This window comes from Mustela nivalis, assembly GCF_964662115.1.
Source record: "Mustela nivalis genome assembly, chromosome: 14".
Taxonomy (NCBI): domain Eukaryota; kingdom Metazoa; phylum Chordata; class Mammalia; order Carnivora; family Mustelidae; genus Mustela; species Mustela nivalis.
Window position 1 is genome coordinate 20,026,963 of NC_139033.1, and position 24,054 is coordinate 20,051,016.

The 24,054-nt window shown below is 61.8% G+C and overlaps 1 protein-coding gene and 2 long non-coding RNA genes across 7 annotated transcripts in view; all 3 read right to left on the bottom strand.

The window, feature by feature from the left end:
- Positions 1-5,190: 5,190 nt before the first annotated feature.
- The window catches only part of CTDP1 (CTD phosphatase subunit 1), a 49,645-nt gene continuing 30,781 nt past the window's right edge, over positions 5,191-24,054 (bottom strand). For 2 of the 5 annotated variants that reach the window (XM_082699947.1, XM_082699945.1), the window contains exons 11-13: positions 20,615-20,774; positions 11,189-11,385; positions 5,191-5,739 (exon numbers count right to left, since the gene is read on the bottom strand). In XM_082699947.1, coding sequence (XP_082556073.1) covers positions 5,598-5,739; positions 11,189-11,385; positions 20,615-20,774 — 499 coding nt within the window. In that variant the 3' untranslated portion in view covers positions 5,191-5,597. The remainder of the gene's footprint in view (positions 5,740-11,188; positions 11,386-20,614; positions 20,775-24,054) is intronic. The other 3 variants (XR_014303008.1, XM_082699946.1, XM_082699948.1) reach the window with 3 other exon arrangements.
- On the bottom strand, positions 6,810-10,290 carry LOC309848420. The gene is made up of 2 exons (XR_014303031.1): positions 8,195-10,290; positions 6,810-7,613 (listed from the first exon to the last, which is right to left on the bottom strand). It is a non-coding gene; the product is annotated as an uncharacterized lncRNA (long non-coding RNA).
- On the bottom strand, positions 12,160-20,608 carry LOC309848416. The gene is made up of 2 exons (XR_014303025.1): positions 16,966-20,608; positions 12,160-16,723 (listed from the first exon to the last, which is right to left on the bottom strand). It is a non-coding gene; the product is annotated as an uncharacterized lncRNA (long non-coding RNA).

The following is a 24,054-nucleotide window of genomic DNA, read 5'->3' on the forward strand; positions in this document are numbered from 1 at the left end:
AGGTCCCGTCCCCGGACATGGCCCTGCCAACCTGGGAGGGCCTTGGGCCTCTGCTCCTGCGGGCATGGAGGTCGGGCAGGGCTGGGTGGAGTGTGAGCCCCCGTAGCCAGGGTGGTGACAGCTTTGTCTAGGAAACCTGGGGGCACACAGAACGTTCCCAGTGGCCCACTTGTTCATGGAGAGCCAGAGGAGCCACCAGCACAAGCAGAACACAAGACACAATCTGGAACGTTCCTCTAGTGGGTGCTGGAGAACAGGACAGGAACGAACTAGAGCTACACGTCCTACGTGGACAGATTCCCAAAACAACGCCACGTGAGGGAAAGGGGTTTCCCTCTTAAAATCCCAGATCGGGCAAGGTGAACCCTGTTGCGGGGAAGACACACTTTGCTCCGAGGGCTGACGGGTGGACGTCGGCGCCCCGGGCTCTCAGGTCAGGCACCGTTCTTGCTGCAAACGGGGTGGTCACACCAACCCGAACCCTGTGCTGAGTGCAGACAGACCGCTCTTCCTCTGAGAATGAAAGCACTTCCAGAAATCTGACTGCGGGGGAGGGCTTGGAAAAATGCGGAGTAGGAGAAACCCTCTTTTACAAAGTTATAAAATGCAAGAACCTGAAGGAAACTTCAGAAGGTTTTATTTCCCAGGATGCAACCGAACAGGAGGTAGAAGGTTCTGGGGCCCGGTGCAGGCACCAGGCGGGCGCCGACCAGGAGACAGGGGCGCTGACGAGATGCTGCTGGGCGGGCCCTGTGCGCCCCGACGGCCGTGGCAGGAGGTCAGAGGACCCGACCCTCTCGAGAACTGGACTGGAGACTGTCGGGCACGACACCAGACGCGCCCCCAGAATTCAGGACGGAGGACAAAGGGATACGGGGTGAGAAGTGACAGGAAGAGAGAACAAGGAACCGCAGAACGACGAGGAAGCGCTCAACAAAGCCACTTCAGACGAACGGACACTCGCGCGGGGACTGGTCCCAGCCCAGAACCCCCAGGAGACAGGCCTCCCGAAGAAACCCTGAGATGAATCAACGCGATACAGATAAAAATCCTGAAAGCATCCGGAGGAAAGGGCGGGCCTCGGGGTCCGCGCGCCCTGACCCGGTTGCGATGGGGCCAGCGGGCGGGCGATGACTAAAGCCAGGAGGACCCGGTGCGGCGTGGCGAAGCCGGCTTTCGGGTCCGCAAGGCCTCCGGCAGCCCAACTTACCTTCTCAGGCCGCGCGCAACACACCAGAACTCAAATCACAAGGATCATGAAACTGTGGTTAAAAAAGACAAGAGGGTTTCCCTTTGGAGCCAAATAGGGACAAATTTTGCGGCGTGGGGCAGAAGGGGTCCTCACACAAGTTCCTGTGGAGACTTTCTCTGCAAACGACCACCGAGAACGCGCCCCCACCCCGCTCTTCGCTGCAAAGGCTCCTAAACCTGCTTGGAAAGACGGTGGGACCGTGGCTGTGTGCCGGCCGCCTGGGTGGGGGCTGGGGGTCTCGCGGTGCGTGTCGGGCGTCCCCGCAGCTCGTCCTTGGTCAGGGGACACCGCAGACGTGCGGAAGGCTCAGCGTCAGCTCGGACGCACGGGGACCGCGCTCGCATCCGACCCCGTCTCCCGCACCGTGTGGCTCCATCTGGTGCGAGTCCCAGGCGTCTCCTTCAGGATGTCCTGACAACCACGGACTCTCAAGAAAGCGCGTCCTCTCACACGCGCGACGGTCGAATCGCCGACCCAGGCCGTGTTGTCAGGCCGCGTGCCTGCCCCTCGCGAACCATTAGGGTCCTCCATTTCTTCCTTTTCCCCTTAGAAATTATGTTGTAAAGAAACCAGCTTGTCTGTCTCAAGAAATTTCTGAGTCTGGATTTGGGTGCTGGGTTTGACGGAAACACGGGGGCACCGAGTGCGTGTCCCCCGGTAGGGGAGGCCGGTCTGCGGAGCTGCGCGCTCCGAGTCCTGAAAAGTCACCACCACAGGCACAGAGGGGCCTCGGAGGTGGCCGGGGGACGGCTCCAGAGGGAGGGAGGGAGGGCGCAAGGACTTTCAGGGCAGCAAAACCACCGTTCGGTGCTGTGACGGTGGGTTCACGACCTCACCCACGCGTCTGGACTCACAGAACACCCACCACGTTACCCCACCGCAAACCACGACGTGGGTTGACAAGGACGCGTCAGCGTGGGCTCATCGACACGGACGCACAACCATGGGGAGGCCGTGCATGTTTCGGGCCAGAAGACTATGGGCAACTCCATACCTTCCCCCCAAATCTGCTCTAAAAAATAGTCTATTACAACCATATGCATAAATGGACTAGAACAGCTCATTGAAATGTTAACGTGGCTACATTTAGTGCCAGGATTCTAGCAATTTTTCTTCCTCTTAGATGTGCGTACGTTAAAAGGTCACAATGAGATTAATTTTAAAAAACAAGGGAAGCCAAGTACAGAAAACGCTGCCGTGTGACCCTGAGACCCGGGGGCTGTGAGGGGCGTGTCGCTTCCTCTTCTGCACTGGTTTTCCACCTGCGAGGCACTTTCCAAACAGAAACTTCGCTTACAAACCAGACTGCGGCCTTGCACGAAAGCACACCCGTGTGCAAACACGGGCCCCACGCGGCATCAGGCGCCGGGCTTCTCGGACACGACTCACCGTGAAGCTTCCCATGTACAGCTGCGCAAGTCCCAGGGCGCTGGGAGTGGCAAACCCTCCCGGCCAGAGCCTCGGCTGGTGGCAAGCAGGGGCCCCTGCTTGGCCCCGACTCCGTGCCCCCTGTCGGACATGGCCTGCAGACCGGGTAGGGGCAGGGTTGTTGGGAAACATGAAGAACTCCGGACAGGAGATCCACTCGTAGTCACACAAAATTTCAACATTCTGTTTCCCACGGAAGAAAAATTTCATTGAATTTCCAGTTTGATTTTTCAATGTTGTAAATAAACAGCCATTTATTACCTACTTGTGCAAAGGTTTCTTGTGGACCGAGAGCTCGATGCCCATTCCCCAGCACACAGCTCCCTACGGCCCTTCTCCGGACCGCAGAGCTCGACCGGACGTGCAGGGAAGCGGCTGAGTCTCCTGTTACAGCTTCGGAAGGCGACGCACAGACAACTCTGTCCCGTGAGCAGACGGTGGTCGGCCGTCGCACCCACCGCCCCTCTGCCGCAGTGGGGGAGGCCCTGAGCCCCACAGCTCCCCCACCCAGGCTCCCGGGGGCAGGAGGACTGGAGTGTTTAAAAAGTAGTTTGGTTCATTTAGGGCACAGACACGTTATGAAACCAGAACACCGAAGGCCAGACGGTCAGGGCAGGCCATCGAGGGCACCCCGAGCCGTGTTCCTGCCCAGCTGTCCCACAGGGCACGTCCCCACGTGGACGCCTGCTCCCGGCCAAGTCAATTCCCGGCGTCCAGAGGAAACCACCACCTGGCAGAGTCGAGCACCTTGAGGCTGCAGAAGCCCGAGCAGCGTCACGGCCCCGACACGCTGGGCCTAGCAGCTGAACTCACGGCAGGGGTGTCCTTCGTGGCAACAGCGGGTTGACCTGTGTGTTCTGCTCAGTTGAGCTCACGGCTGGGCCTCACCTTCCCTCCCAGACCTCCAGCTTCTCGGGGTCCCAAGGCTGTGGTTTTTCCTTCCCGGTAACACCAGGTTTGGGTCTTTCCCTCCAATTTGGTCATTTTCCCGTTGCTGACCGGGGTGGTGGGACACCAGGATATCTGAGCACAGAGGAGTGGTCTTGTCTCCCTCCAGGACCTGCCGGAAGGGGCCCAACCAGCTGAGAAGGACACCACTTCCGTCCCCCTCCTGGGTGCACAGGGCCCCACCTGCCCCTCGTGAGCCCACAAGGTCCCCCACACGTGCCCGCCGGCAGCAGCCCGGGCCCAGGCCCACGGCCTCCGCTCACACCCTTTTCAGCCACAGCTTCCGATCAGCACCCGAGCCCTTTCAGAAACCGTGGCCTGAGGCTGTCTGGCGTGGAAGGTGGAAATCTCCAGCTTCTTCCGCTGCACAAGCCCGGCCCGGGCTCCTGTCTGCAGCTGCTGTGCGTGTTGCAGAGGCTCCTCCGCTCCCCAGCCAGCCCCTGCACGCTTCCCTTACTGCCGTTGCGGAGAGAGGGAGTCAACAGCTACGCTCACCTCCTGGAGAAGAACAAGGCCAAGGCGGTGCCGGGATTGCTGGCCGCGTGCCTGCCCGCCCGCCCGTCCTGTGCGCAGGGTAACACCCCCACACTCCCCCTGCCCGGCACCGGAAGTACAGACGGGATCTGAGCGTCACACCCTGTTGTGCAAAGACCTCCCGAGTGCAAGTAGCAGAGGGATAGCCCAAACTCCTGGAGGGGATTTGGGTTCTTAATGATGCCTGAGTGGCCAGTGAACACCTAGAACCAGCTGTACCTGAAGCTCATCCATCGCTTCTCCATCAGGTGAGTATCATAGCAAGGTTACCCCAGCGAAGCCGTGATTCTGTTACCTGCGCTCGAAGGCAGCGTGCATGGCACACAGCCGGAGCCCAGCCTGTTACCTCGGACTCCGCGAGCGGTCCGGAAAACGGGGAGAAGAGGCCGCGCAGCTGGAGAAGGTGCGCCCCACCAACAGCGTCTCCGAGCCCGCGCAGCTGACCTGCGCTGGAGAAGGTGCGCCCCACCAACAGCGTCTTCCAGCAATACCTCAGACTTCAGGAACACATGCCAGGTCACCTGCCACCCAGAGTCCGCTGATAGGAGGTGCCGTCCAGGCCGTCTCAGAGGAGGTGCGGAGACCACCCCCACGGGCAGCTTGACCAAGGCTCGCACCCAGAGGTCTCTGGGCGCTGTACCAGCTCCTCCCAGAGCTGCATGAACGCGAGGGCTCATGGGTCAGACCCGGACTGAGCGCCAGGGACCAGGTACCATCAGGCTGTCTGGGGGACACGCCGTGTGATGAACCGTGCTCCGGCTTCTCAGACGGCTCGGAGCTGCCTGGGGTCCTGGGGTATCTCCGATCCAGGCTCGTCACCTGAGAGCGAGCACTGACGGAGACCCTCCGTGTTCTCAACGCTTCTCTACGAGTACCGCGACGTCGGGCCCACGGTACGGCCTACAGGAGTGAGGCCCGTCTGTTCTCCCAGGGACGGCCCACAGCGGCCGGACGCGCAGCTCTCGGCCCCACAGGCCGCAGGGAAGGCCGGGCGCCAGCCGCTCCTGCCACAGCGCACCAGCACGAGCTTACAAAAAGGAGTTTTATTCGATGAAAGAGAAATTTGCTTGGTGGGTCAACGCGAGATCGATATACAAAACTTTACATCTGAGTCCCGGGGGAGGACCCCGCGCCCCCGCGGCCCGGCCCCCACTGCACACTCTGGCCGCCGCCCACGTCCCACCTCCCGATCCGCGCCGGGCTGCGCAGGGGGCGGCGACATCTTTGGCACACCGCCTCCCGGGACGCCGTCCCTTAGAAAAGTAGACTTTCCGTAGTAAAACCTCTAAAAACACCTATTTCTGCAAAATTATGTGTCTCTGTATGTGGAGCTCCGCCAATATGCACGTCTTTCTGGAGAAGAGAGAACATCCGAGGGCCCACGCTGCTGGAGCCCTCCGGGGACGGAGCGCACGCCCGCCCTGTGCCCCACAGGTCACATGAGGTCGCTGAGCTCGGCCTCCAGTGCCGCCGCCATCTCGTCCGCCTCCGAGCTGCTGCTCTCCTCGTCCGCCCCGCTGGACTCCCCGCTGGACGTGCCGCCGGCGTCCTCCTCGGGCAGTTTACGCTTGTGGCCCCTGCAAGACAGACGCAGACCGTGAACGGCTCGCAGCAGGGGCCGGCCCGGCCCGGCACACACGCGCGCATGTACCCCGCAGGCACGCCCCGGCACCAGTGTCCATGTCCCGGCACACACATGTGCATCCACCCCACAAGAACACCCTGGCACGCACACCCCCACACGCTTGCACACACGCTGCACTGTCCTCTGGGGAAGGGCACTGCAAAGTGCTAGTTTCACGGCAAGAGCCTGCTGGCGCTGATGGCCAAAGTCAGCTGACCCCAGAGCGAGGCACTCGCTCTGTTCCCCGTGCCGCCGGGCCCCGCAGAGGCAGGCCCACAGCAAGAGTCCGGCACGCACGAGGGAGTCCCAAGCAGGTCAAAGCACAAGGCCGGGACACCGTGAGGTGCAGCAGGTGTGGCCGAGGCCCGAGGCCCAGCCCTCCACCTGCGAAGCCGTGACCTGCCTCCTTGGCAGCACTCCAAGGACCACCCCACGTGAACCAGGACGCAAAGACCTGCAGAGAGGCCGGTCAGTCAGAGGAACCAGCCCGCCGCCCGCACATCTGGAAGCCCAGGCGCACCCCAGGTGACCACACGGGGCCAGCACACGCTCCACTGCCCCCAGACTCCCCGCTCCCGAGTCCGCGTCCACACGAGCCACCCTGATCACAAACCGAAGGGCACGGAAGGTCTGTTTGGCAATGTCACAAACACCAGGTCGGGGAGAGTATCTGCATCACTAGGACTCCTGGGACCTGAGACCGCGAAGAAACTTTTCCATAACGGTGAGACAATAAACCACCCGTGAGAAACACTCCCGAATCTGAAACGGCAACGGTCAGAGCTCAAAAAGGACAGAAACCCTGAGAAGGACTCGGGAAGCAGAACTACGGCGTCCGTGCGAGGGCTCAGGCTGGCGACGGGGAGCGCGGGGGTTTCGCTTCTGGGGGGAGCCCTGCGTGCATCCGTAGGACTTGAACCCGCCGTCGGGCCCAGACCAGGCCCAGGCGCAGCCTGACGGACACGCGGTCCAGTAACTCAGCCGTGGCTGACTTCTGGGTTTGCAAGATATCCCGAGACAAGGTCTGTCACAAGGATTTTACTTTTGAGGGAGCCCACGTGCGTGTGCCAGTCAGCGGGAGGGAGAGGCACAACGGACTCCTCGGGCAGCCTGAATCGGGGCTTGACTCCACGGCCCTAAGATCACAACCTGAGCCGGAATCAGGAGTCAGTCGCCCAAGCGCCCAAACAAGCTGCTTCTGTGCCCACCTGGAGGACTGTCCGCTTGCTGAGCGGAGAACAGGCCGTATCCACAACACCAGGCAGGCCAACAGCTGACCCGCTTCGCGTGCGAGCGGCAAGGGGCTGTCAAGTCACTACAAGGGGGTGCTTTTATCGTTCACACGACTGACGACCCCAATAAAACCAGTGTCCCACCGGGCACTGCCCAGGAAAGTGTGCGTGGGCCCGGTGCCCAGAACGGTAGTGCAGGAACACGTCTTGGCTGCTGGCATGCAGTAGAGGTTCACCAAAAACGCCAGTGATTTTGAGAAAACCTGGGAAAACACCGGCTGGACCCCACCCTGCAGCCGGAGAGCACGCTGAGGGATCGTGAAGGCTCGTCTCCTGTCGCCCCACGATCTACCGTCAGGATGGGCTCCTGGTCCTGGGCTTCCACCCGCCCCCGGGGTCCTGGCCGGACCGGGAGCCCAGCTCGCGCTGCGTGGACACACTCTGTCACACCGCCTGGGGGGGGTCCTCTGGTTTGCGCAGAGCCGGCCTCAGGAAGGGACAAACGCGACCGACTTCCCTCGCCGCGTCCTACGAACAGTCTGTTCCCCGTGGAGAGCCCCGTCCGCACCCAGGGTCCCTTTCATCCCTTTGAGAGCTTGAGACAAAAAAGCAAGGACAGAGAGTTCCTGCTGCTGGGGAGGAAGGCCCTGAGTCCAGGAAAAAGCTGGACCCACTGCTGTGCGGACGCGGATCAGGAACCCCAGGAAGCAGCTCAGACGACCCCCCAGGCAGAGGCGTGCCGGCGGGAGCAGGACAGCAGAGGGAGAGCTTGGGGAAAAGCAGGGACCCCCGGGGTCAGGACCAGGACAGGTGGAGAAGCCGCAGCCGGCTCGGAAAGTTCTCTCGAGACAGCCACCTTACAACGATGGTAATTTAGGGTAAAATCTTCTGTGAAAACCTTTCTTCTTTCAAAGAAAGATTTTACTCCTTTATTTGAGAGCGAGAGTAGGGGAAGGGGGAGGGGGAGAGGAAGAGGGGAAGCAGGCTCTCCGCAGAGCAGGGAGCCCAAGGCCGGGCTGGAACCCAGGACCCTGGGGCTGTGACCTGAGCCAAAGGCAGCCCCTCACCGGCTGAGCCCCAGGCGCCCCTGTGAACCTTCCGCCGGCTCTAGAACGTCTGGGGCAGCGGCGCCCGGTCGCGCTTGGTTAAGTAATGTACAGCAGGACTGAACTTTACCAATTAAGAACGACCTCGGGACACCTGGGTGGCTCCGCTGCGCATCTGACTCCTGATTTTGGTGCAAGTCGTGATCTCGGAGTCATGGGATCGAGCCCCAAGTGGGGCTCCATGCTCAGCAGGGGGTCTGCTGGAGGCGCTCCCTCCCCCCAAAACTCATCTCCAGAATTGGAAACGGGGCTGCAGGCGACAGTCAATACGCCCCTCACAACGCGCGGCACTCGCACGCGCTCACAGACGGAGCCTGCAGAAAGCGGAGAGCCTGGACACCCGACTCCGGGGAACCCAGCGGGAACAGGACCGCAGCATCGGCACGTGCTTCCTCCTCGACGTTCCCGCCTCCAAATGTGCTGCTGGCGGCCGCCCTCCGGCGCCTCGAGCTCGCTGTCCCTGGCGTGTACAACGGTCCCGCGACTGTGACAGCCACGCACACGTGGGTGTCTAATGACGACCAGCGCCCAGTGTCCACAAACCGTGTGCTTTCAACTTGCCGGTTAAAGCAGCTTGGTTTTTTAGCAGAAAGGAGCCGCCGTGCTGCCCTCGGCGAGGCCACTGCCTGGATGAACACACCTGTTCCGTGTATGCGTGTGCCCGTGCGTGCAAGGGGGGGCCAGGCCAGCCTCCTGCGGGGACAGCACGTATGAGGCCGACTGGGCTGCTCCCTGCCCCCTGCCTTTCGCTGTGAGCAGGCACCCGGCCATCCGGTCGCCTGACATGCGGGGTTAGACTTGCTAAGCCTACAGAGCGGCCGTCAACTCCCCGCTGTGTGGTCGGTCCACGTCGGGTGTCACAGCGGCTGTGGAAGGCAGCTACATCCATGGAGAACCTGTCATGGGGCCTGCTCCAGTGCGAAGCTCGGTGCCACAGTGACACTGACCAAGGTGACAGCCACCAGCCCGTGCGGCCCCTTTAACAGAAAGACCAAGACGACATCCACGGCTCCCGCTTGGAGACACGGGCAGGCACCAGAGCAGCACACGTGGGACCCGACCTGGCAGTCTCCTACACTCCTGCACCGAGCCCACCAGCTGCCCCGACGTGCGCTCAGGGACGTGGCAGCCTGTGTGGCCGGGTGGGCCGTGCGCCGCCTCAGGTCACGACGTGGAGAGCAGGACGCCCGCGGCCCGACGGTCCGGCCGGATGGTCTCCGAGAGGCTTTGCCGCTTCCTCAGCACAAACGCCAGGTCACGTCCCAGGAACCACGCAGGGAGTTTTCACCAGCAGAAACCATGGGAACTGCCGCATCCCCAAGACGGCCTTCGGGAAAGTCCCAGCAGGGGCAGCGAGCGGCCCGGTCTGCAGTCCGCGTGCAGGCGTCCGGCGGGAGTGTTTGCAGAGGGAAAGTTCTCTGGACCACATCTGCGGCAACTGTTTTTGAGAAGCCTGCCGACGGCCACGACGCCATCGGAGTGCCCTCGCAGAAGGAGCAGGAGGGCACCAGCGCCCCCCCCGCTCCACAGCCCGGTCTCCTGAGCGTCCGGCCTGGCGGGCACCGTGGGTGGCACGAGTGTGCGCTCACAGACGCTCACCCCGACCCGGTGACCACCGCCCCCGTGCCGCAGCCTCACCACCTGGGACCAATAGGGCGGGTCCTCTGGCTCCTCCCGGCGGCGTGGGCTGCCGTGGGGCCCAACCGTTGTGTGTGTGCGTGTGCGGGTGACGGAGCAGCCGCCGGTCTACCTCCCACCTCTCGGCCCTCGCCAGGATGGACGGCGGCAGCCAGCCTCTGAGCACTGCCCGCTGCTGCCCCCGAAGCAGCGCACACACGGGCCCGACAGTCGGTCTGCTCTCGGACCTCCCGACCTGCTCGCGCTGCAGGCTCGAGGGTGGTGTGGCTCGGACCCGGTTCGTCTCCCCTGCCCGCCGGGACACCACGGGACGGGCACAGGCACGGGCTCCTGGCCTTCCCTCCCGACGGGGGCTACGGACGCTGCGGCACGCGGTCAGGATGGATGGTGGCCAGCCTGAGTCTGCCCCGGTCAGACACGGGGACGGACTCTTCCCTCTGCTCGGGCCCTGTCATTCGTGGTACCTACGTGTGCCACGCATCCCCACGAGCCGTACACCGCGCGTGACTTTACATCTCACACGTGAGCTTCTCATCGTGGGGGTCGACCGCGGCTGGGGCTGCAAGGGGGGCGTGCAAACCGCCCAGCGCTCGGGGCAGGGGTGCAGTCCTCCCCGCGCCAGATGGCGGTGCCCCCCGCGGACACTGCCAGAGAGCTGGAGCCACGCCGCCTGCAGCCCCCACCCCACTGTCAGGCCGGCGGGGGCGAAGCCAAGGCAGCCTGTGTGGCCCAGGAAGCTTCTGAAGACGCACGGACTCCATCAACACGAGGGAGCAAAGCAACGAAGTGTTGATGCCAGGAAGTGGGGACTGTAGTCTGGAGGCGGCGAGGCCAGTCCCAGCATGCAGCGGGGCCCCGAGGCAGCTCAGGCACGTGGGGACAGTGGCTCTGGCTTTGGCGGGATTGAGCCGGGCCACTGGAGTGGGAAGACTCAGAAAGAGGCCAAAAGGAAGGAAAGTGAGCGAAGAGCAAATGCGGTGATCAGATCCAAGGGAGACAAAAAGAGGCTTCGGAGGAGGAGAACCGGCAGGCCGCCCTCGGTCCAGGAGAGGACGGGGCCAGTGTCCGTGCTGCTGGAGAGGCGGCTGCGGCCCGAGCATGCTGCCCACGGACGGGGCCGCGAACAGGGCAGGGCACGCCGGAAAGTGGGCGCTGTGCCCCAGCGTGCCAGCCCCGGCGCCGCCTTGCCCTCTGCCCCAGGCTGGCGACCACTGGCCCTGCGGGGTGTCCCCACTAACAGCACCGAGGACGGGCTCCCCCAAGGGGAAGAAACTGGGGTCCACGAGGCGTCACCTGAAGCACGAGACGTGGAGAGAAATTCCTGTCGCCTTCTGACACGCCCAGGTCTGGGGACTGTGTTGAGACTCCGTGGCACCCACAGACGTCTCCAGGTCTCCAGGCCGGGCCCCTCCCCCCGGCCCCTCACCTGGGCCCCTGGCTGCCTGCGCTGGTCCTCTCCCCGCATGGCGTGGCCTCCAGCGCGGCCTGGGGCTCCCGGGGCGGGGGCTGCTCCTGCCGCTCCTGCTCCTCCTCCGGCCGCTCCTCCTCCTCCGGTCGCTCCTCCTCCGGCCGCTCCTTCTCAGCGTCACTGTCATCACTCCCCTGTCCTAGGATGTCATCCACCTGGCGGAGGGGGACAGTCAGTGCCGGAACACAGCCTCCGCCCCCCACCCAGTCACTCCCGGCACGTGGGCGGCACGTCGGGTTCCTGGGTCTGCAGCGCCGGGCCCTCCGCCGCGGGGCTCTGGGAGGCGCACGGCAGGTTCCGGAGGCCGAGGGAGAGCCGGCAGGGCCAGGCGGCCTGTCCTGGGCTCCCGGCACCCCCCATGGGACCCTGCTGCAGGTCATGCGGGCCTGGGCAGTCACTTCTTGGCGGCATGATTCTGACGGGTTTCTAGCTGGTGCGCGCATGAGCTGCGCGGTGAAAAAGACCCTGTTAAAATGCTCGTGACCGATGAGCCGCACAGAACGACTGCTTCCCAGGAGGTGCTCTGGAGTGTCGGGGGGGCTGCTGCCGGCGGGGTCCCAGCTGTGTCTGGGGCCTCGCTCTCTGCAAACTGAACCATTCACGGACATGCCAAGCAAGGGCGATGGGGACTAGTAGTCATGGGGCCTAGCACGGCCCTCACTGCTCCTCTATAGCCGGGGGCAGGTCTGCTTCCAGAGGCCAAGCGCCTGGCCCCCAGGGACGCCGGGTCCCCAGGGAGAGCCACCGAGGGGGGGCTCCCACAGGTCTCCCATCGGAACAGCTCGGCTGGGCAGCCTCCCAACACCCACTCAGACGGAGCTGTCACATCAGGTTGGGGTGAGCCTACGGACAGAAGACGGGGGGAGGGTCGGCCTTCCACCTTGGTCTGACCTTGGTCTCTCTGCCTTTCTCTCAAATTCACTCTGGTCTTTTTTTTTTTTTTAAAGATTTTATTTATTTGACAGAGATCACCAGTAGGCAGAGAGGCAGGCAGAGAAAGAGGAGGAAGCAGGCTCCCCGCTGGGCAGAGAGCCCGAGTTGAAGGCGCCGCTCGCCCTGGTCTCCTAACACAGACACCAGATAACGACAGAGATCGGGTGAAAAGGAGAAAATATGGAACGGAGGTTACCCACGGCAACGGGACAGAAACGTCCTGCTCACTGCACTGCGCTCCGGAGCCCCTCTAAGGGCGTTTCTGGGATGCTGCTGTTTTCTCAAGGAGTGGCGCTCTGCTCGCACAAGGGAAACCGCGATCCTTCTTTGCTCTAACCTAGTGTGTGACGGAGAAGCCGGGGGCTTCTCTGTGCCCCACAGTACCCGGCAGCAGGCCTGCCTTCCGCAGCGGCCTGGGTGCTCAGGGCAGCCAAGGCCAAGGCGGACGCTGGCAGAGCCAATTCCCAGGCTAGAAGCTCTTCTTCGACGGCTCCGGAACGCCCCCAACCGTACGCACGCCTGAGAAGTGCCACAGCGTTTCAGGATGTTAACGGCAAACGTGTGGCTGCATCACTGCAAACATGAACTTACTACAGAAGGCGCCAGTGGAGCGCAGAGATGACCGCACTAACCGGCGCCGCGAGTCCTGGGTGCCGCACCCAGGGCGGAAGGCCTCTCTTTCTCCCCAGAGATACACACTCAGAAAAAGCAAGCAAGGATGTCGAACACCATGTAAGTCAACAGGATTACGTCTTTAAGACTGCAAAGTGGATCCTACGTAACAAGGTTATCTGCTGTATGAAGCAGTGAGAGAGAGATTCGCTGGCCTCTGTCCCTCTGACCTGACACAGCGCTCCCGGCGACACGGCAGACAGACTCTTGGTGGGCTCAGGACAGGGCGGGGAGCAGAAGCCTGGAGCCCTCGGCCCCAGCCCCGTCCTCCAGGGAGGGGAGGAGCCCGGAGCCGGAGGCTGGGCCTGGGGCGCTTCCACATGAGGCAGGGCTGGCCAGCAGCAGCCCCTCCCTACAAAGGCGAAGGGCACGCCCCCCCCCACCCCTGCACACCCGGGGACTGGGCTGCCCGCTCCTCACCTCCCTGGCCTCACGCACCCCAAAGCACCCCTGGGCTTCTGTGCACGGACTACGAGAGCTCGGACAGGAGAGGTGAGGTCCCAGCACAGGGCAGCTTCAACCCAAGCCCAGTTCCGTCACCGCCACGCTGACCTCGGTGAGAGCGTGGGAACGGCCCAGTGGCAGCTACAGCAACGCAGCAACGGTCGTTCCGTCACTGTGCTGTCTGCAGGCGACACGCGGGCTTCGCTCCTACGCTGAGGGCAGGTGCCAGCAAGCACGGGGTTAACTGAGAGCGGGCGCACGCGCCCTTCACCGCTGGGCCCGCTCTAGGCTGATGAGCCAGCCTCCTGTTGGGATATTAAACTTCCTCTGAAGACACTTCAGGCCTGTAACTCTGCATCGTTACCTTTTCAAGAGGAAAAGGAGGAATTAAACCAGGTCTTCGAAAGACAATCACGGCCTCCTGGAGACCGCGAGGCGGCCCGGGAGCGCCAGCACCATCCCCAGGCAGGAGCCCGTCGACCGTCGCGTCTGCGGTTGGCAAACCCGCGTGCGCGTCCATCCTGCCGACTGTTTGGCAAGATTCAGACAAACGTTCTGCACCAGCGAGAATCGTGCGTAGGGAGGAGCCGTACCTAAGTTATGCTTCAACCTGCTCGGGCTCCTGCCTGACGCGGGCACAAGGGTCTGTCTCAGAGCCAAGACAGGGCTCCAGGCCTGTCCTTTACGCAAGGGTAACTGGGCTCTTTGAAAAACAGTAAGGTGTAATGAACTATTTTATAAACACTACTTGAAAGATGCCAGGTAAAAACTTTAGAATCTTAAGGAAAAACCTAAAAGCCAAGTATGTGAAGAGAAAAAACTTGCTTTCTACGGATTGAACGACGGAGGTCTGTCAGAGGCCCCCACGGCTCCCAGCGCAGGCCCTGGAAAGCGTTCCCATCGCCTTGTTGGGAAGACGCAGGACCGTGGGGATCCCGGACTCCTCACGGCCTCTGCCGGCGCAGACGTAAGGCCGGCGAGGGGCCACGGTAAAGAGAGGAACAGAAGCGTGCCCCGGGCTGGAAATGCACCTTCCCGGTCACTCCGTGCCAGGCGACCTTCTCTCTTGATAGAAGGGAAATGTGCTGAGACGTGTTAATGACGGCTTTACCCACGGAGGACACAGAAAAGGGGACAGAGGTGGTTCCGTCCCAGTCTGCCTCGGCCCGCACGCTTGAAGCAGACAAGCCCGCGGTGACGCCTGGTGTTCCCTCCAGCTTTAGGCCAGCAACGCTTGTCACAGCTCCTTTGGCCACAGCCTCCTGGACGGACTAGCCCGGGAGAGTCCGCAGGACAAGCCCTCTAGATCACGAGAAATGAATTAGGACCTGTGTTCCTGTTTCACTTTCCGACTATAGAGACGCCGTTTTCACGTATTATCTTCAATCTCGAGTGTTTTCTCTGAAAGCTAACGTCTGTTAACTATCTCGAGCTGTCCGGAACGTTCATGACGTGGCTCGCACAGCTTCCCAACGTGCGGCCCAGCACCGAGCAGAGACACAAGAGCCCTCACGGCAGCCGTCTGCTGAACTACCTTGGGGAGCTTGCTGACCCACATAAAGCCCTGAACGGCACAAGTGAATCTGCTGGTCCGCAAGCTCCTGCTCCCAACAGAGGCATGTGAACAGAAGGGTCACTTGGCAAAGTCACGGCGGTGTCCCTGCCTGATGTCCGTGCCAGACTTCCAGTCTGAGGAAGAAAGCCCAGTGGGCATGACCGCGAGGCCGCACACACGTAAATGAGACGGCCCGGGAAGTCCGACTGCCACGAGGGCTGAGGACACAAAGGAGACGTTCCAGCCGTCAGACAAACAAGCAGTTAAAGCTCTGCAGGACGTACTGGTCCTAAAGTGTGCCCACGACACCTAGAATGAGAGACTTGCGTGACCTAGCCTCAAACCACTCTCCGCACGGTCTCCAGCCGCCTCTTCTGTGCACGTGTCTGCCCATGAACACCGAGTCCTGCCATGCGGCCGGTCCCTGCGCCCCTGCCGGGGAGACACGCTCTCTGAACACGCCCGAGGACTCCCGGCGCTCCGCAGGGCCCTCGTCGAACACAAGCCTCTGCGCGCGGCCTGCTGGGGTCCTGGGGAGAAGGGAGCCGCGCGGAGACACAGCGTGGACGACACTCTGCTTTATGAAAACCTATGACTGGCCAGACTGGTCTGTAGCATCAGAAACCAGTGAATTGATGGCTTTGACCAAGTTCCTGGGGTCTTCAGCCATCATTCCTCCAAGTATCGGCCCCATGCCCCCGCCCTCCCCAGCTGTGGAGTTCAGTGGCGCACACAGAAGGCTCTGCTGCTGACCGGACGGACTGTGGCTCTGACCACAGACCCCCATCTGTCTTCCGGCTCGTCTCCAGGGGGTCTCTGTGGCCCTGTTCGTGGGCTCTCCCTTTTTTGCCTCCACTGGGTTGAGCGTGTGGGGCGGCCGTCAGGGACCCCGCGGAGCGTGTCTCTCTCGGTTCTGAAATCCCTGCTGCTCACTTGTCATTGCGTGTGTGTTCCCTGGAGGCTCTGCGCCTCTGCCCGGGGAGCCCAGCCACCGAGCGGCTCTGAACGTGCTGGTCTCCTAACCCCGACGACTGGGCGGGCCGGGGGTGGGCGTCTGCTGCCACTCAGGCTGTGCCCGGACGGCTCCGACCGGACAGCTTCTCCAAGCCTCTGGGGAAACACGGGTCTGTGTTTGCAGGTGACCAGCCCGGCGAGGGCCTTGCCTTCCGCGGATAGCGACGTGGATTTTATGCCTCCGTAATGCTGTCTGTCCCACATCTGCTCTCGGAGGCAAGCCTGGGGTCTGCTTCTCCCCAGAACTGGGGCGCTCCTTTCCACTCTGCGGTGTGCCTGGGGCCCCACAGGGGACACAGAGGCAGAGGAAGGAGCCTCCATACTCTCTGGGCCACAGACTCCTGTCCCTCGACCCTCTGTTTTGGGTGCCTGTCCCAGAGCAGAGCTGGGAGAGGGGCCCCGCCTGCAAGTAAGGGCAAGAGCTGGGGACCTGCTCGTCCCGCCGCACCCACGCTTCCAGGAACCGTCTGCTCTTTCTTCCGAAGCTGTAACGTTTTTTCTTCCTTAAAGAAAGCTCTTGGTCCAACACGGGGCTCAGACCCCTGACCCTGATGGAGAACTGCCCGCCCGACGGACTGAGCGGGCGCTCCCTTCTCTGTTCCGTGGACTTCAGCTGCAGGGAGCGCGAGGCTGGGAGGCCGTGCTGGGGGCGCCCCACCCCGGGCCGAAACGGGGGTCAGCGACAGGCCGGTCGTCCACCCGCTATGATGCTTCCCAGTGCTTGGGGTGTGGGTGGCATTGTGCGCCAGCCCTTCTCATCTCTCGTGGCCGGCGCTTCCCTACCGATCTGACTCAAAGCACCTCTTCTGTCCTGATGGGACTGCGAACGTTCCCCTGTCGGAACGGACTTGTGCATTTTAATTTGAAGGGTGGACCTTTCTTTTCTTTTCTTTTTTAAACAGTTTTTTGTTGTTTTTTAATTTTATTTTATTTTATTTATTTATTTGACAGAGAAAGAAATCACAAGCAGGCAGAGGCAGGCAGAGAGAGAGGTGGGGGGAAGCAGGCTCCCCGCCGAGCAGAGAGCCCGACGTGAGACTTGATCCCGAGACTCTGAGATCATGACCTGAGCCTAAGGCAGTGGCTTAACCCACTGAGCCACCCAGGCGCCCTGGACCTTTCTTTTATTCTGGAGACACGACCCACACATCCCAGCACAAAACCTGCTCACCAGCCTGTGGCCACACAACAGCAAGAGCTCCACACACCTCGTGTTTGGCTCACGCGGGAACACAGGTGTGCAAACCTGGTCCGTGCGAGCACTGCGGGACAGCGGGACACGCAGCCTCCGGGAGAGGACACCAGTGAAAACTCACACAGTGTCCGATGCCCCACTAACCCCAAGCATCGTCACTTGGGCAAAACGTTGTGAACGTGTCATTAGAACAGCCCTGAGCGGGGAAGGCTCAGACAAGACCACGGCCACACCCACACCCGCAGGCACCCCCACCCGCCCAAAGCTGGGGTCCGTGGTAGCTTCTGAGATAAACTTGCTTCATCTCAACATTCTGAAGCCAAGAGACAATGAGCCCGTTTTACTCCGAATATACTTGCAGAACAGCACTTGCTCCGGGTGAGACACACCTGCCGCAGGGACAGGACAGCGGCCCTGAATGTTTCCCTGACGCACGCGTCCCACACCGAGAGCCGCTGCAAAGCAAAAGGGAGAAGGCGGTGTGTGAGGCACGAGGCCGAAACCCCAGCCGGGTAACTCCCCAGTGTCGTGCGAACCCTCCGAGAGCCAGCCCAGTGAGCGAAACCGTGTGCGGGGACAGACACCAGTGCACATGCGTTTTGTGGACACTCGGGTCAGCTCTCAGGGGACCATCTTTCAGTCCCCCGACAGGGCACGCCCATGCCGGTGGCCCCACATCCTCTCCGGAAGGCGTCCCTGCGCACAGGCAGCGGCGGGAGGCCTGAGCTCACGCCGCTCACCGCCGCCGCTTACTCAGCAGCAGCAAACCTACCAGCTCGGTAAAACCAGAGCGCCCAGGCCACACAGGAAGGCTCACCGTCTCACGCGTGACAGAACCCGCCACCGTGCCGGAAGGAAGCTGCTGCCCACGGGGGACACTGGTGTCCAGGCCCCAGCACATGGTGATGGCAGCCCACGGTCTTGGCAGAAGGCTCTTTGTGTGAGCCCCAACACACACGAAGTGCAACCCTAACCCAGCACAACTCCCCACAGAAATCCTCACACTAGACACACGCGGACCATAGTCGGTCCCTCGCCCACAGGGCAGGCTGCAGAAGCCCTGCGGATGCCTGAAGCCTGTAGGAACACAGCGAGGACGGCGCTGGACTGACACGGAGACTTCCCAGTGCCCCGTGGTAAAACAGAACGTCACAGCAACACACGGCTGGGAAGACGCGTAGAAGCGCAGGCTCTCACCGCCCCTGCCCTTCCTCCTCCGATGGAGACATGAGGGGGCGAAGGCCGTGGGCCCGTGATGTGCTGTCAGGGCACTACTGACTGTCTGACCACATGTCCAGAGGATGGCCCCCAGCCTCCCGAGTGCAGCCGGCCACAGTACCGGGACATGCCTCAAGTCCTTCCAGGGACTTGAGCTGAGCTGTGTCTCCAGCGAGCTCCGGCAGCAGAACAAAGGAGGGACAGAAGCGAAGGGGACCGTGGCCGCTGGGGGCCGGGAGAGGCGACCGGTCCCAGACACAGGGCCTCTGACAGGCACGCTGGGGAACGCCCATCAGTGTGAGCTACAGCCCATTGGAACAGCCCTCTCCAAAGGGTTGGACAAACACGACAGGCACGGGTCACAGCGCAGGTGAACACGGGGGCACCAGGACAGGGCACAGGTGAGCAACGATGAGGACGAGGAGACGGAAACAGGACACAGATGGGCACAGGTGGGCACAGCAAGCCTGAGCCAGGGCACAGGTGAGCACAGAGGGCACAGGTGGGCAAGGTGAGCTCAGTGGGCATGAAGACAGGGCACAGGAGAGCCCCGGGGCATCAGGACAGGGCACAGGTGGGTGTGGGGATCTCCCGACAGGAGACAGGTGAGTAAGCTCACAGTTCTCAGCCCTATGTCCGAGGACCCCCCCAGTCACTGAGCGGAGTGAGACAACTACCTGGCACGTGTGAATTATGCCAGGGTCCTGCGGTAGATCTCACAGTTCCCAGAACCCAAGTGTACTGAAAAACAGAGGTTTTTGGCAAACAGACCACGGAAGGAACTCATACAAAAGACAGTTTGTTATTCGATTGAATGTTCTTGATAAACCAAGAACAACTGCACGAACACCAAACCACCTACGTAAGGTCCCCAGTGTGTACAAATCTAGACACACACAAGGACAACTCTAAAAAAGCAATCCACCCTGAGTCATCTCAAAAGAACAAGGCCACGTGTTCTTTTAGAAAACAAAACCACGTGCTCACTTCTCCCAGCCCACTAGTGACCCCTTCCTCTGGCAACTCACTCATTTTCAAGAAGCTTCCTGGGATTCTCTCGAGGTTTCGGAATTCCCTACATGCTTCACCCTCCCCGCCAACCTTCCTCTACTCTAATGGAAGACCTGGGGTCACTGCCTCGCAGACTGGGGTGCACTCTGAAACCCACCGGGAGGCAGGGCTGGCACACGTTCCCTCATCTTACGATGTCTGTTCCCTCCTGTCAGCCCCGACGGCGAGTGGCACAACACACGGGACTCAGCCACACGATGCAGGACTGTGAGCCCCCATTCAATGCCAGTGTGTGTCTGTGGGGCGGCTGTGGGGCTGGGGAGGTGGAGGCCAGCGGGCCCCTCCCCCAGCTCCCTGTGGGGTCAGCAACTCCCTTAGAGATACAGGAGCATAGAGGAAATTTGGAGAAAACATTTTTATGAAACAAATAGCACGTCCACCAGCTAACGTTCAAAAAACGGGAGCACGGAGCCTAGCACGTCTGCAAGTAGGGTCCAGCTGTCGCCAGTTAAGCCATCCTCTGCACACGATACTCTGAACTGCTGGGGAGACTTTGCGCTGACAAGAACCACGGACATTTTCCTGCTGCTGCTCAAAATAAACTAAAATACGTCCTGCTATGTTCGGGTCTTCCCGGAGTGTGGCGTGGTGCTGGGGCAGAAAGGCCACCGAGCACCGGCCGGCACACGGCTTCCGTCCCCAGCAGAGCCCAGCAGGGGTGCCAACAAGGGGCCACGTTCCCTCGGATGCACGATATGGTTTTCTGCAGAGGCTGCACGACCGCCTACAAACGGAGACCCCTACAGGCAGGCAGGACCCTCCTCTCGAGGGCACTGGCCCAGGGGGCCGGTGGGACTCAGGACCGGCTGACGTGAGTGTTTCGGGCCTCTCTGAAGATGACCCAGGAGACAGACAACAGTCTGGCCTACAAAATTACCTGCAGCTTAGTGCCATTTGGTTCTGAAGAAAACCCCACTGTATTTAGTCTCCAACTCAAAACCTCGTCAAGGCCCTGTGGCCCTTACTCCCACAATTAAACCTTTGACAAAAGAGAAACCCCACCGATGTGGCCTATCTTCGGGGCCTAAGGCTGAGATCCTACAAGGGACTGCTGGCTGCGCCCCGGGCAGGAGGTCATCGAGGGTGTCTCGTGGGGCAGTGCAGGCCGCCAGTGGCCCCGGCCCCACCAGCCCAAGGCCGGGCCCTCGCCAGCGTTGCCGATGCCCTGACGCGTCACTCAAGGCCGCTGCGCGTGTCTCGGTGGAAGCGTCCCTGGGAAACCAAGGGTGGTGGTGAGCACGGTGCGCCCTGCCCCCGGCGCGCTGGCGCCCGCGGGCCTCACCTCTTTGTCCATACTCTCTAAGTCCTCCTTACACAGGGTGTACAGCGGCATTGTCTCTGACATGCTGGGCTGTCGCTTCCGTCCACTGGGGCCGGGCTGCTCTCCGGGTCGGCTGTCCGGCAGCTCTTGAGCAAGCGTCTGCCGCGGCGGCTGAACCACTCTGAAATGAATGTCACAGGTCCCACGTGAGGAAGGTCACTTGGAAGGACTCCTGACTCTCGGAGCAGGTGCACACACACACGCACACGCACACACACACAGCATTCTGGCTACGACAAGGCACCGTGTCTCTGCACAGCACCTGCTCAGGCTTTCTCTGAGCGCCGCCTCCTGCTGGAAGCGAACACCCGCCTCCTTCCGCCAGCATGACCCCGCTTGACCCGCCTCCCCCGTCTTCGCGCAGAGGGCGGAGCGGGAAGAGCTAACGAACCACCACGGCCTAGAAAGCAGCAGGAAGCGTTCCTCATCCTCAAGTCCCGTCAAGCAAGCCGCGGGGCTTCTAAAACGACAAAGCCGACAGACCGTCTCCCCGTGGTCTCCGGAACAGGAGGACGTGCGGCGCAGAAGCAGGTGACGGGCTGAGGTCAGCCGTCCGCGGGAGGGCGCGGCTCTGCTGAAGGGTCAGATAGGAACACAAAACCCAGCAGCCCCGGGAACGCTCTTCCCCGGGGCCATCCCAGGCTGGGCACGGGGAGCTTCTCCCAGCGCCTCCCGCAGGCGCGCACGTCTCCATGTCAGACCGGAAGCACGCTCTGGCGCGTCACTGCCTCCATGTGGAGTGGCTCGTGTGTGCCCGGCGGGTCCAGCACGAGTGGCTGTTTTGAGTGGCTGCTCGCGGGGCTCAGAGCCTGCACGAGGTGCCTCGGGCCCCACGGCCACTGCCACCCACACGCTCCCTCCCCGAGATGCTGATGCGGAAAAACCTCAGGACTGCGAGCTCCACCCACACCCGCAAGCGAAGAGAAGCAGCTGGGGAGGCAGCTGGCGTCCTCTAGCGGACGCGGGACTTCTCCCCGCGAACATGGAGCGCCCCCCTCCGCGCCCCCAGGCGTGGGGACACACGCCGCCTCGCCAGTGCCGCCCACGCGACAGCGTCTACACAGCTCTCCGCCGGCACGCGACAGCGTCTACACAGCTCTCCGCCGGCACGGCTCGACACTGCCACACGCACTGGCCGGCGGACCCAACACGGGAAAACAGCAGAGTGTCCGAAAAACAAGTATGTCGCTGAGGTCTCCCCTTCAGAACAATGATTTCAGTTAAACCAAGACCTGAGACATGCCAACAGGTCAGGGCACGTGGGCCGGCCAGGCCGCTTCTGCAGGCTCCGGCACTCCCGGGTGGGCCCACCTCCCGGGCCCTGGCCCCCGAGTCTCCATTTACCAACGACAGGCCACACCGGTGGTGGGGTCTCCACCGAAGGGCAGCTCCCAGCCGGGGGGCACAGGCAGCCAGGAAGCGCTGTCCTCGGCCAGAAAGCCCCAAACACGCAAACAGGCCACTCTTCTTACGCGTCTTGTCTGCTGGGAACCGCTGTTTCACTACTAGCGCGATCCAGTGTTCACACGAGGTGGCCCACGGCTCCCCTGAAATGTGAGTGTCTCCCAGGCGGCGCAGGTCCTGTGTCTGACAAGGTCAGCTCTGGGGGACGAAGAGCTCCGTGTTCCCGACACCAGGCTGCTGGCACAGCTGCCCCAGACGGCACCACAGACTCCAGAGGAAATGAAACACAGAGGGATTCTGCATCTGTTCTGAATCGCAAACTGACCTCCAGTCCCAGGCAGGCAAGCGGGCCTCTGTCACCCCCCTGGGAGCTCAACCTGAGACCCGGGCCCCCAGGGGACACAGGACAGACCGTGCAGGAGGACTAGGAGCCGGCAACGTGAAGTCCCAATGGGCAGACACGATGCCCCGAGAGCAGGCTGCTCCCTGCAAGGGAGGCTCAGAGAGAGGCCACCGCGTAGAACAGGAATGCCTGGGACAGGCCCTCTCCACCGCGGGCCACCACCGACAGTTGCGGGCCCCACCAGGAGTCTCCGGGAAGGCAGAGTGGGGAGCCAGGACCTTTCCTCCTGTCCAGCCTGGGATGAGCGCCCCACAACCGTGCAGCGTCCGTGGGGACCATGGCAGGCAGAGCCTGGACAAGCACCTCTCCCTGCAGCTGACAAGGCCCTCGTCTGGGCTGGGAGGTGTCGGACTCAAGATGTTCACCTCCACCCAGTGGTGAATGCGGGGGCCGCGGGGGGCAGCCGGAGCCCCCACAGCCTGGCGGCAGCAACCACCCCCAGCAGGTGCCACGGCGGCCCGCGCAGACCGGGACTGCTCCCTGCCGGGCACAGGGGAGGCGGCCCATCCACCTGTGCTGCGGGCGCGGAGCCAGGCAGAGGCAGCCAAGCTCTGGGTCCAAATAAGGTTCCGACGCTCACGGCGTGACCTGAAGCCGTCCCGGCTGCCATCGAAAATCACTCGTCCTAGCAAGAACCAGGAAGGTCTCCAGCGGAACGAACGTCCACTCGAGGACAGCGGAGATGCTGGAACCCCCCGAGGCAGACGCGAGGGCATCGCAGTAAAAACGCTTCCACGAGAATGACAGGCGCACGCAAGGAGCGTGAGGAAAAGTGAGCAGGGGCTTGGGAGCGGAAGACGCGGCAGCAGCCGCAGTTTCTTAAAAATGCAGGGATGGGATCAACTTTGTAAGGAAGGAGACAGAAACCACAAAAGCAGTAAACCCGAGGAGTCGCAGAATACAGAGGAGAGACTGATCGGAACAGGCCAGACCACGACGAGATCCAGTCCTTGCGTCCCGGAGCCGGGAGAAGGGGCAGCACGGCAGAGGTGGAAACGGCCTCAAAGAACTGGGGCTGGAAACGTCCTGAACTTGGTGAAAGACATTCAACTTTCCGTTTAAAATGCTGAGCGAATCCAAAGAGGATAAAGCCCCGAATCGACATTAGGACACATCCTCATCAAATTCATTACTCAAAACAGAACAAAACAAATCTCGAAAACAGCAGAAGAAACAATTCAAATGACAGGCCAAAGGAAACCACGTGACCGTACCACTGCAGATAAAGCACCTGAAAAATTCCACGCCCGTTCAGGATAAAAACTCACGGAAACCTGGGAAGAGGGTCGAACTCCCCCTGCTTGGTAAACAGCAGCTGCAGAAAACCTAGAGCCAGAAACGGAACATTTTCACCTGAAGACCAAGAAAAGACGAGAACGTGTGCAGATGAAGGGTCAGTGGGAACGCAGCCGTGACCCGCAGGCGCACCCCGACACCGGCACCAGCACCGAAGCCAAGGAAAGGACGTGCAAGAGCAAAACCGACCCGCCACCCAAAGTCTCATGCCCCGTGCAAAAACCCAGAATGGGTCACGGTCTTAAATAGAAGGCGTGAGAGCTATGAAACTTCCAGAATAAGACGTAGGAGGAAACCT